General features: G+C 37.0%; 1 protein-coding gene across 1 annotated transcript in view; it reads left to right on the top strand.

The window, feature by feature from the left end:
- IFT57 (intraflagellar transport 57) overlaps window positions 1–13,531 on the top strand; it is a 72,850-nt gene that overhangs the window by 35,180 nt on the left and 24,139 nt on the right. The window contains exon 6 of the mRNA XM_055568073.1: window positions 4,825–4,947. Within this exon, the coding sequence (XP_055424048.1) occupies window positions 4,825–4,947 (123 nt within the window). The remainder of the gene's footprint in view (window positions 1–4,824; window positions 4,948–13,531) is intronic.

Raw genomic sequence — 13,531 nt, 5'->3', positions numbered from 1 at the left:
GAGTCCAGTTTTGCCCAGGCCTTCATGATCTAGGTCCTCCCAGCAGGCTCCAGTCTGAACTTTTGAAATGTGTTCTCATGGGTGCCTAAGCCTTGAGCTTCACTCTCGGGTCTACCCATCCAATGGCTTTATTTACCCTCATGTGATCTCCCTTTCTGATATGCAGGGCCTTTCCTTATTACCTCTCTATCATCATATGACCAAAAGCACATCTAATTGTGTATATTTGTGTGTGTGTGTACATAAATGCACACACAGAGAACATAGTATTTCTTCAGATGCTAAACTATCCCATTCATATTTCCTGGGCAAAGGGGAGACTACTTTATGGAATAGGATTCTGAGCAGGCTAGTACCATTGCATGTTTGATCCTTGAACTGACCTTGGGTGATATGCATCAAGGTTACATTATGGGATGGCTTAGACTGTTACCTTCATTTCTTCCTTTGGCAGTCTTAGGGTCAGTTCTCATCAGTTTCTCTTTCTTAGGACCAATTATTACCTGCATTAACTAGCCTCAGATGCTTTCTAATAGGCTATGAACTCTTTACAGGCAGGAATTAAATCCTTCTGTCATCCCATACTAAGCACAGTGCCTGGATTCTTACCTTGCATGTTGTAGAAGCTTAACAGATAGCTTATTGGTAAATTAATTAATTATAAATGAGACTTCAGGATAGTCTGTGTATTATTGAGCTTCTAATTGTTTCTTCAGCAACATTAACTAGAAAATGCAATTTCCCAAGAGGCATCCTTTATCTTAGTTAATATTGTTTCAGAGAGGGACTTCGTCTTGATGATATAAAATTTTGATTAAGTGGAAACAGCAGTTTATTTCTCTTTACTAATAGCTTCACATAAAATACCATTTGTTATCCGAGAAACAATTAGAAAGGAAAGATTTTCTCAAAGTATTATAACCAAGGCATGGTTAAAATGATTTATACTTCATATATAGGGCTTGCTCAGTGAATGTATCCACTTATTAGGCATTAGGAAATTTTGAGTGAGGAACAAAGTTATGAAACGTATGTGCAAAGATGGAAGTAGAAAGAGACTGTATAGTTTGAATACGTTAATCTGCTCTACCAAATCTAATGTGCTTTTTTTTTTTTTTTTTTGCCTTTTCTTCATTTAGGAACCTAGGTTATTTCCCCCAGTATATTAATGATAGCCTAGGACTGAGTGAAAACTTTCAAGCTACTACATTAAATCATTTCAGGACATTGGGAGTAGGAGTTAGCAAATCATTGCTTACCAGAACCAAATAATAACCTAAGAAGGGTAAATGCAGCTTACTAAAGGGCCCAGTGTAAAATAAATAGTAGCTCATGCACTGGACTATCTTGATGTAGTGTTTGATCTTCATGTATTCTGTTAACTCTTGGATTCTGAGTCTGATTCAGACAGGGCCGATGCTAACCCATTTGCCTTTGTGAAAATCAGAAAAATGTGCCCTTCCTTGAGTAAAAATTTTAAGTATGTTATGCACGACTTGAATAATCCTATGTTCAGGCCTGAAGAAAGTGGGAATGTGGATGGCTTTGGTGATTCTGGGCTCCACCCTCCTGTAAGGAAAGGAGGAAGGGGGCATGGGGATGAGAAGATAGTCTTGGGGAGCAATGGCTCGGGTATTTCATCAATACCAATTTCAGTTCACTTAGACAGTAGGTCTGTAAAGCAAACTGATTTTTAAATCAGTGATTAGAACATCTATGTTCTATTAAGAATCATAGAAAAACTGCTGCTTCAGAGGACATGTCCCTTTTTGACTCAGCCTGGCTCTGCAGGGTTGGGACGTGGGGGGCTCGTAATCCTGGCAGGAGCAAGCCTGTGTATATACCATACACACGCCCCAGATGTCAGGGCTCATATCCCTCTGGCAGTGCATCCACCCTCCCACCCTCACCCTCATCCTCATAAGACCTCACCCTGTTTGTTATAGACAATGAGTTGGTCAGAATTGGGCTTCCTAGAGCAAGGGAGGGGAACTGGGATGTGCCAGTGAGTGTGCAAGAATATGAATGTTAATGAGTATCTGTGTTGAGTTACATGACTGAGAATATTCCCCGTGGCTTTACATTTCCCCTGAGAGATCCAGTATCTCTTCTCATGCCATCACATACATCCTTACATAACTTCACACATGTCTGTTTTGTGAATACACTGCCACTCCCCAGTTTTGGTGTTATGTGCTACCTTGGGTTTGGTTTTTACAGATATATAGCATTATATTAGGTGCTCAATATAATACAATGTTTCTATATTTAAATGAGCACTTTAATGTTTAAAATAGGACCTTGAACATTTTTCAATTAGAGTTTCCACATTTTACTTTTCTTAATGTAATACTTGTATTTTTTCATACTTTCTGGGTTTTTTAAAAATAGAATATAACTGAATAAATTCAGACCACATATTGTGAAATGAAAAAGCATATATTAGTTACCCATACTCTAACTGCATGGTTAGAACTGTATAGCCCCCAGACTTTCTGAACAAAAAGCAGTATATGCTCCTTTTAAGGCTCTTAGCCTATTTCGAACTTGCTGATATGAACTGGGAGGTAGGAGAGGGAGAGAGGCTTTCTCGTGTTAGCAGTACCCTAGAGACTCAGTCAGGAGTGAGTTCAAAGCCCCTAAAGACCTCAAGCTCCCCATAAAATCAAATCCCGATATAAGGTTATTCTTATACTTGGTGTTAGACTGGATAAAAATATCTTTTAGTGACATAAATTCACATTGACTGTAATTTCACCGTGAGGTTGTTTATATAGTCTTGTCTTTTAAATGTTGTATTTTGGGAAATTTCAAACATATACACAATTAGAATGAGATAATGAACCCTTAGGCAGTAGTACCCAGTTTAACACTTAACATTTGATTGATTGTGTTTCCTTTGAAGCCCCTGCCTCTTTTTTTCTTTGCCCCATAGTATTTTAAAGTAAATTTTAACAGCAAAAGAGACACTGATGTATAGAACAGTCTTATGGACTCTGTGGGAGAGGGAGAGGGTGGGAAGATTTGGGAGAATGGCATTGAAACATGTAAAATATCATGTATGAAATGAGTTGCCAGTCCAGGTTCGATGCACGATACTGGATGCTTGGGGCTGGTGCACTGGGACGACCTAGAGGGATGGAATGGGGAGGGAGGAGGGAGGAGGGTTCAGGATGGGGAACACATGTATACCTGTGGCAGATTCATTTTGATATTTGGCAAAACTAATACAGTTATGTAAAGTTTAAAAATAAAATAAAATTTAAAAAAAAAATAAAGTAAATTTCAGACATTACATCAATTCACTTGTAAATATTTTAGCACTTATCTCTAATTTATAAGTCTTTTTTAAAACATATCCACCATGCTGTTATCATACCTATAAAATTAATAATAATTCCTTAATATCATCTAATACTCCCACATTCCAATTTCCCTGATTGTCTCAAAAACATCCTTTTACAGATTATTTAAATTAGAATCCATAGAAGGTCTATACATTGTATTTAGCTGTTTATGTCCCTCAAGTTTCTTTTTTTCTATATTAACATTTTTCCTTACTTATAAAATAATTTTTCAAGGGAGCATAAAAGGAAAAATACTACCAAAATTAACATATTAAGCTTTATGTTTTGTTGTTGTTGTTCAGTCGCTCAGTCATGTCTGATTTTTTCTGACCCCATGAATTGCAGCATGCCAGGCTTCCCCATCCTTCACCATCTCCCGGAGTTTGCTCTAACTCATGTCCATTAAGTCAGTGATGCCATCCAACTATCTCATCCTCTGTCCCTCTTTCTCCTCCCGTCCTCAGTCTTTCCCAGTATCAGGGTCTTTTCCAATAAGTTGGCTCTACACATCAGGTGGCCAAAGTATTGGAGCATCAACTTCAGCATCAGTTCTTCCAATGAATATTCAGAACTAATTTCCTTTTGCATTAACTGATTTGATCTCCTTGCTGTCCAGGGCACTCTCAAGAGTCTTCTCCAATACCACAATTTGAAAGCATCGATTCTTCAGCGCTCAGCCTTTGTTATGGTCCAACTCTCACATCTGTACATGACTACTGAAAAAACCATAGCTTTGACTATAAGCTTTATCTTTAAATCATTAGTTTTTATGTTCTGTATGTTTTCAGATCCATACACACTTAATGCTGAAGTGTATAGGGCTAATAAAATGGGGGGAAAAAGTTTTCCTTTTCTGATTTGAAAACAGGCATGAATGATCTTATTACTCAACAGCAGAAATCAAATGCAGAAAGTTGACCCTATTTGAGTTCAAATAGGTCTGCATTAAATCACATTTTTAAGCTTTATTATGGTTTAACCTAACCAAAATATCACCTTATAAATATAAAATTTGTAAATCAAGTGCCCTTTGCTTCTGGAATTTTATCTTGTTTTTCAGATTTAGGGTTTGTATTTCAGTACAGTGAGTTCAATCTAAGACAGTGTTTTCTTACCAAACATGTGAGTGAGTGTATCTTTTCAACTGTTATTAACATACCTAAATGGCTTGTCCATTTGACAGTATTCCTATTGAGTTCACTCTGATATCTCAGAAGCCTTATTCTTTGTAAAAAAAAAAAATAGTTACATCACAAATTTGCTTCTTTATAATTCTAAATACTTATTTTGCTATTCTACCAGCTTGGTGCATTATCTTCTTTCAACATGGATAGGAGGACAGAAAAGAATTTCTTCTGCTGCTATAATTTTAACACTACCGTGCTTGATATAAATTGTGCAGTGCTGCTAAAATGCCTCAAAATTTTACCATTTCTTTTTATAAACTCTCAATCCTGTGATATCTTTCCTTTCTTAGGATATGAACGAGTCTGCCAAACAAGAAGATATTTTGGAATCTACAACAGATGCTGCGGAATGGAGTCTGGAAGTAGAACGTGTACTACCACAACTGAAAGTCACGATCAGGACTGACAATAAGGTATAGAAGAGAGAACACATTTTGGTCAGATGGATTTTTATATGGCCATTTAGGATCAAGGGTACTCCCGCTTATACAAATGATTTAAGAAGGGATTCAGTTTCCAGTGTTTTAGTAGAGATTTAGTAAACTGTTGTTGAATGAATATATAACATTATATGGTCCACAAATCAAGGAATATATCTTTAAAATGATTTGGAATATATCACATTTCCCTGGGAGTAAGGTGTATTTTCTCAATATATTTTGATATATTTTCTTGGCAGTCATATTTTGTCTAGGTGAATAGTGAATGAAATTGGAATTCTGTGACTGTATACTAACTGAGTAGAGTTAAAAGTGGTTTTAGATCTCTGCTGGATGGCAAAACAGAAGACGTCCTGGAAGTTACCTTACATAATCTATTCAGTACACGTGACTAAAAGTTAAATATTAAGAAAATAGTCAAGAAATCATATGCAAAATATATTTGAAGATAAGGCCAAATGAACCAGCCCATTTAATGAAGTTTCTGCTTTTTTACCTACAATTTATGAGTAAGAACTTCAGAACAAGCTAATAAGTGACTAGACAGTCCTATTCTTTAGACAATACTATACAGTAATTTCTAAAAAGATCTAGAGAGACATCTAGGTTAAAAAAAAATTAAAAAGAAAGGATTTTCATCTTTGGAACCTGAGACAAGCTCCAGAATTATGGAACAAGGTTCCAGGGAAACTTGTCATTCTGCAAATGTGGTTGTGTGTCTATCCTCAAAGTAGAAGCCTTGCAAAGACTGCTGTTCTCAGTTTCTGGGAAGCTAATTCGTACTAGATTGTCTGGATTTGGGCTTGTAGAGTTGAATCCTGGAGAAGGTAAGATGGGGCCTGGGGCCAGTCCACTCCTAGGGCAGTCTTAAAATAAGGACCTCAGAGGTTTTCCGAGACTGTGAAGGGCTGTGGAACAAGCTTTCTTTAGAGTAGATGGCAAATCCTGCAGCCCTGTTTACCATATATTTACCCAGTCATTATGGAGGACAGTTATTATTTGAGTACATCGGGGGTAAATTCCTGTTTATATATCTCATATATAAATACATATTAATAAGAATTTCTTTCCTGATTTGATCTCTGCTGAAAGTCATAATTTGCAAAAATGTAACTTTTTCTTAAAATGTAATTTCTCATTTTTTAGTTTTGTCAGAACAAATTCTCTTCATAAAATTAAAGATCACTACTATTGTGACTGTAGTTAGAACATGTTAAAATAATTGTGTAGTTGGGAGCTCTCAAGCACATTTTAGTTCCATGAGTAAACAAGTTTAATTTGTTTACTTTCAAGGTAAGTTTTCAAGTTTACTCTTGAAATCAAACATCTCACAATAGGATGTTTGATAGGATAATAATAGGACCACACCTATGGTCTTGATCACCATATAATAGAAGTAATTGAATAAAAAACGAGAGAATATAAATGTAACTGCTAACCTGTACGGTTTTATAAACCAGTATAGCAGTAATCAAAATCCTGGATTCTTACAAAATCGGGGAAGAATTAACTAGTTCAGAATTGAACTGAGTCTCATGCCATTCATTACCAGCCTTGACCTTACGAAGGTATGCTGTGTCAAATTAACTATACAATCCCTGTTACAGGCAATACTCAAAAATGTCAGATAAAGTTTTTAGGGGGGTTGGTATTTTTTTAGAATATGTGAATATCATTTTGAGTTAGATTTTTGTGGTAAAACATACTGACATAAAATCATGTTTGATTGCTTTTTCTGAATTCTTCTCTACATAATTTGGTCTTTGTGTCCAGTAGTTAGTTCATAAACCCTTTTTTTCCCCTAAGTATTTCAGCTGTAGCAAATGGGAATTGCAGCTTTAAGGTCAATTCTTCATTCAGCTCACTTAGGAAAAATAAAATTATACATTGATTTGAGAAAATAAGGTGCTAATGAATAGAGAAATGTTTTTAATGTCTCAGAAGTAAAGTAATCTGGTAATATATGTGGTTTCTCACGGACTCATTATCCTCCTTCATCAGGAGAGGTTGACTCCAGCATCATGGTAGATCCCCTTCTTCCTCAACTCCTGACTCCACTAAAACCAAAACCTCCCCTTTACTTTTGGACAAAACAATAACCTTTCGCTCATCTGCAGGCTGTTTAGGACCGCTTAAGGTTTCAACTTCATGTTTGGCGGTGGTTGGTGAGAAATTAATTACTTTCAGATCAATGTGTTTTACTGATCACTGTTAGATTAAGTTTTAAGTAGCATAGAGATGTAGGAGATAAGTAATGCAGAGTTTCCATTATTTAAAGCCATTATAAATTTCTTTAAAATGACCTGGTGTTATAAGTAAAAAAAGTTGCATATTTATTTGGCACCAGATCAAGCATTTGTTTTGCTTTTTTTCTTGCAAGTTCAGTTTATTCCTTGTATGCTTCCCAACTTCAAAAAAAGTAAATCTTTTCTGTTCTTTTTGCATATTACAGTCTGTATGCTTGATGAGATCCTGTCATACACCAATATTTTATTTTGTATATGCGTCATCTTGTAATCAGGTTTTTATTGCAAGGCTAGCTTATCCTTGTTTCTGGCACTACTTGTTACTATTGCCAGTTCCCAAAGAAAGCAAATAAATTTTAATATTAGCTTAAACAAATTATAATTTGGAAAATAAATATGTTGCCAAAACTACAAATAATACATTCCACAACTGAAGATAAAAGATTTTGTCATATGCTGGCTTGAATGGACTGTATGAGTGGTTTCCCTTTTTAGAGCTAGATACAGAGACTGCTCCTGGTGATTACTTCTAGAGTAGCTGTATACCGTCTCAGATCTACCTCAACTTGGAATAATATGTCTGAAGACACAGTCAGAAGTTCTGCCAAGAGAGTCAATAAATTCAGCCAAATCTGGGTCATTCAGCCCTAGTTAATGCTTCATTTAGGGCCAAGTGCGTAAGGCTAGGGCATCAGTTCCTTAGAAGGATAGTCTGAGGACACTTAAGCTAGAGTAGATGTCGGTGCCACCTAATAAAATTATCTACAACTATTAGTCTGCAACTCTACACTTATTGTTCTTTTTTTTCCTCTTTATTTCTCTAATCTTTCCTTTCTGTGTTTTTTATTTTTTTATTCTTTATTGGGCTTCTCTGGTAGTTCAGTCGATAAAGAATCTGCCTGCAATGCAGGAGACCCAGGTTCAGTTCCTGGGTCAGGAAGATTCCCTGGAGAAGAAAATGGCAACCCATTCCAGTATTCTTGTCTGGAGTATCCCATGGACAGAGGAGCCTAGCAGGCTACAGTCTATGGGGCCACAAGAGTTGGACATGACTTAGCCACTAAGCCACCATTGTTCTTTATTAGATCCAATAATAAGTGCCCACAACTATTGCACACCTACTTGGATGGAATGTAAAACTTTGAGAGCAAACATCTGTGATTATACTCAGACTAGACTTAAATCTGTAACTGCTCAAGAATTATCCTAATCTCTGAGTCTTTTTAAAATAAAGTTTTATTTTTAATTATATAAGTAATACAGAAATAATATTTCAAGGGGAGAGGAGGCGAGCAGTGTGCTGTGAATTAGAAGCTAGGGAGAACACATATAGTCCCACCATCAAATCCTGTTTTATTGAACAAAGTTTCAGAAACTTAATAGAACTGTGGCAGTTATAAATACCCAGGGAAGATGGACCCTATCTCACACACCTTCCATGGGCACCCGAAATTCATATTTCTACCACTTACTAGCTGTGTGATCCAGGGCAAGCTACTGTACCTCTCTGTTCCTCTTTTCCTTATCTCTAAAAAGGGACTAATTATGTTACTCACCTCGTGGAGTTGTTGTAAAGCACCAAGAACAGTATCTGACACATAGTTATTGCCTAATAAATATTGATTATTTTTATGTTACAGCATTGTTTTGTAATATTATTGTGTTCTATCATAGCCCTCTTTGTGTCTGTATCAGTGTTCAGGAGGAGTTTACAAAATTTCTGCACTAATGCTTCCATCATTTAAGGAATATTGATTACTGTCAGCCTTATATTTTTTAATAGGATATAGTTGGATTCATATACATATTATTTTTGTAATAAATCTTTCTAGTTTTTCCCTAGTAAAGGTATATATAATATGATGAAAATAATAGTGGTAAATGATATTTGCTCAGTGTTTGCTTTGTGCCACTGTGCTGTTCTTAGCACTTCACATCTGTTAACTCATTTAATCCTTTCCACTGCCCTATAATATGCAGGTACCTTTTAATACAGATGAGGAAACTAAAACAAGGAGAAGTTATTTGCCTCTGCCAAGTAAGTGACAGTGGAGAAGGCAATGGCACCCCACTCCAGTACTCTTGCCTGGAGAATCCTATGGATGGAGGAGCCTGGTGGGCTGCAGTCCATGGGGTTGCGAAGAATTGGATACGACTGAGCGACTTCACTTTCACTTTTCACTTTCATGCATTGGAGAAGGGAATGGCAACCCACTCCAGTGTTCTTGCCTGGAGAATCCCAGGGACAGGGGAGCCTGGTGGGCTGCCGTCTATGGGGTCGCACAGTCGGACACGACTGAAGCGATTTAGCAGCAGCAGCAGTAAGTGACAGACACGATATTTGAGCCTCCAACCTGGGTTCTTACCTATTCAATTAATGACTATATAGCACACTGGTTTAAAAGCACAAATTCTGAATCCAGGATGCTTGAATAATAATCTTGACTCTAACACTTATTAGCGGTTGGACCCTGTGGGTAGGTTACTTAACCACTCTATGCCTCAGTTTCCTCGTCTGTAAAATGAAATTCATTATAAACCCTCTACTACTACTACTAAGTCACTTCAGTCGTGTCCGACTCCACGCGACCCCACAGACAGCAGCCCACCAGGCTCCGCCATCCCTGGGATTCTCCAGGCAAGAACACTGGAGTGGGTTGCCATTTCCTTCTCCAATGCATGAAAGTAAAAAGTGAAAGTGAAGTCACTCAGTCGTGTCCGACTCTTCATGACCCCATGGACTGCAGCCTACCAGGCTCCTGTGTCCATGGGATTTTCCAGGCAAGAGTACTGGAGTGGGTTGCCATTGCCTTCTCCGATTATAAACCCTACCTTAAGTTATTAAAAGTATTAAATGAATTAACATATCTAAAGCACTTAGAATGGTGCCAGAAGAATCACTTAATACATGTTGCTGTGTGCTTTTTGTGTATAGTGTTGAAATTATACCTCTTTTTTTCACCTAACATTTCATCATGAGTATTTCCACATATTCTTAAAAATTATAATGCATAACTTTAGATGACTGTCTGTAGTGCTAGAAGGTTACCATCGCTCTCCAGCTAAGCACCAGGTAGCAAGATGGCTTGGCCAAGTTTAGTAGGTTAGGATCAAACCAGGAGGTCTAAGATCTGGGTGGAGAAATGACAGGGCAGTGTCACACAAGAGCTAGTGGTTAGGGTATGGGCAAGCCTAAGGCCCATAAGATCTGAGAACACAATCCACTAGCTGGAAGTGGATTGGCTAGTGAGTCATTTTAGAGAACAAGTGGTTGTTGAATAAGAAAATCCAGTTGAAAGAGAAAACATGGAGAACAGAAAGCCAATGATGATTAAATAGAAGATGAAATTAGAAATCTTACATAATTACTTATTGGTGCAAGAATGTACAGTCAGAAAAGCCTATGGGTTGTAACTGCTGTTATCTGTTTTTAACTGTGTGAGGGGCTCTTCTCCAGGTTACTTTATGATGATTATTGAAGGATAATATTTCCTACTTGATCAAAATATTTTAATTTCTATGATAGTAATTTTTAAACTTTTTTTTTACAATGTATTTATTTATTTTAATTGGTGGATAATTACTTTACAGTATTGTGATGATTTTTGCCATAGTGAATCAGTTGACAGTTGTTGCGTTGAATAATAAAATAATTGAAGCTGAGATGCCAAAGAATACTGCATGTCCTCTATTTCTGGGAAAATAGAAAATTGCATGCATATTCATATAGATTTCACTTTCTGTATTTTTGATTAATTTTGATTGCTAAGGAAATACTTAATGCCATTTCTTAAGGAGAATTATTCTTTTTTTAGTTTTCTTTTTACTATAGAAAAGCAAGCCTTTATTTGACTTTATGAAAATAAACAGAGCCCACCTAAATGAGAGCAAGTCTATTTATTCAGAGCTTACTATAGCAAGGAATCAGCCACCACCACTTGCATTTGGCAGAGAATTTAAAGCATGCAGGAATATTTAAAAGAATTATAGTACAAAAAAGGAAAGGCTTCAAATGTTCAGATGTGACTGGAAATTTGGAGGCAGGGTCACTAGAAACAGGGCCTCTCGTGATCGGTTAGGGGAGGATATTTGGCTTTGTCTGATTGGGCCTACATTAGAAATGGGGTGGCAGTGGGGGCCAAAAATTGGAGAAGCTGACAGTTATTAAGTGCTGACCATTTTGGTCACTTGTACACAGGTTGTGGCTTGGCTTCCTGAAGTAGTGGCCACAGACTGTGGGTCAGAATTCTGTTTTGAGTAATGATCTGGCTATTATCTGTTGTCCATTTGTATGTTCAGTTTCTCAACTTAGTCATTGAATCAAAGGGAAGTATCTTCTTAAAATGATCAATCTTATTAATCTTTATCAGGAGAATGATTTTTTTCAAGTCAAGGGTTTTTACATAGAATCCAAGTAATCATTAATAATATTTATTTCACAAATAAGGAAGAGCAGCAAGTGTGAAATCAGTTTTCAACTAAACCTTACACAGATTCTTTTTTTTCAATTATGCAGTATTTATTCCTAAAAGATTGTATATTAGAATGATTTAATATTAGGTATTTAATGCAGTGAGCAAATGTTCTATCGTGCTTTAATGGCCCTATGAATATTGTAATTAGAATTTTGATTAATGACTTAAATAGACTTTTTTCCAAATTATAATTAAATGTTTCCTGCTTTGTTGCTTTAAAAGATAGTTGGCTAGGTACCCCTTCTTTCTACCAAAATGTCTTTAGTCATTATGTAAATCTTCAGGTTCATTACAAGGAATTCAGATAAAGAGATGATTTTTTACTTAAAGCTTAGGTAGTACTGCAGCATGTGTTTCTAATTATTTCAAGCCTTTGATTCACTGAACTGCTTTTTTACATCCTTACTTGTTCTTCAGAGTCCAGCTTTGTCAGGATGCACTTGTAAAAAGAACCTTAAACTTTAAATTTCAACTCTAAGCAATTGGATTTTGTTTTAATGTAAACAAACCATACAGATGTTGCCTTGGGTAATTCACAGCAAGAAACCTTTTAGGAAGTCTTTGTGCTAAGGGTAGAATCATTACAATAGTCCTGAGCCCTTGGGCTCTCCAATCACTGTGCTAGCTAAAACGTAAAAGCGAATAGAGAGGCCTTCATTAATCAGGAGGTGGAATTCCATTTAAATGAACCTGAAGGGACCACAGAATTGCTGTATTATTTCTAAGTCTCTTCATATTGTAAGCCAAATCCTGCAGAAGTGTACAATGCTAGGCTTTCTCTTTGTACTCTTGTAGACAAATCTGTACCTGGAAGCAATAGAGGGTACTTTTTCCATTCCAAAGCAGTGGAAGGTCAACTTGCTTTGATCTTCTGCCATCAGTGTGTTGAAGAGTGTTAATAAAATTTAGCTTTCTAAATATTTCTTACCTATATGGATTTATCAATTATTGCAGTTCTTGAATAAAGAGCATTTCTTAAGACTTGTACTCTGGTTGCTGGATAGGCTATATTGATAGGATCCTTGTTCAGTTCAACCATTCAGTAGTATCCAACTCTTTGCGACCGCATGAACCGTAGCACGCCAGGCCTCCCTGTCCATCACCAACACCTGGAGTCCACCCAAACTCGTGTCCATTGAGTCAGTGATGCCATCCAACCATCTCATCCTCTGTCGTCCCCTTCTTCTCCTGCCCTCAATCTTTCCCAGCATCAGGGGCTTCTCAAATGAGTCAGCTCTTGGCATCAGGTGGCCAAGTATTGGAGTATCACCTTCAACATCAGTTCTTCCAATGAACACCCAGGCTGATCTCCTTTATGATGGATTGGTTGGATCTCCTTGCAGTCCAAGGGGCTCTCAAGAGTCTTCTCCAACACCACAGTTCAAAAGCATCAATTCTTCGGTGCTCAGCTTTCTTTATAGTCCAACTCTCACATCCATACATGACCAGTGGAAAAACCATAGCCTTCACTAGACGGACCTTTGTTGACAAAGTAATGTCTGCTTTTTAATATGCTGTCTAGGTTGGTCGTAACTTTCCTTCCAAGGAGTAAGCATCTTTTAATTTCATGGCTGGAATCACCATCTGCAGTGATTTTGGAGACGAAAAAAATAAAGTCAGCCACTGTTTCCACTGTTTCCCCATCTATTTGCCATAAAGTAATGGGACCGGATGCCATGATCTTAGTTTTCTGCATGTTGAGCTTTAAGCCAACTTTTTCAATATCACGGTAATCCAAGTCTATGCTCTGACCAATAACACTGAAAAAGCTGAAGTTGAACAGTTTTATGAAGACCTACAAGACCTTGTAGAACTAACACCCAAAAAAGATGTGCT

The sequence above is a fragment of the Bubalus kerabau genome, chromosome 2 (genome assembly GCF_029407905.1).
Source record: "Bubalus kerabau isolate K-KA32 ecotype Philippines breed swamp buffalo chromosome 2, PCC_UOA_SB_1v2, whole genome shotgun sequence".
NCBI lineage: Eukaryota > Metazoa > Chordata > Mammalia > Artiodactyla > Bovidae > Bubalus > Bubalus kerabau.
Note: the sequence above shows the minus strand (reverse complement) of the source record. Positions and strands in the feature narration are given on the sequence as shown.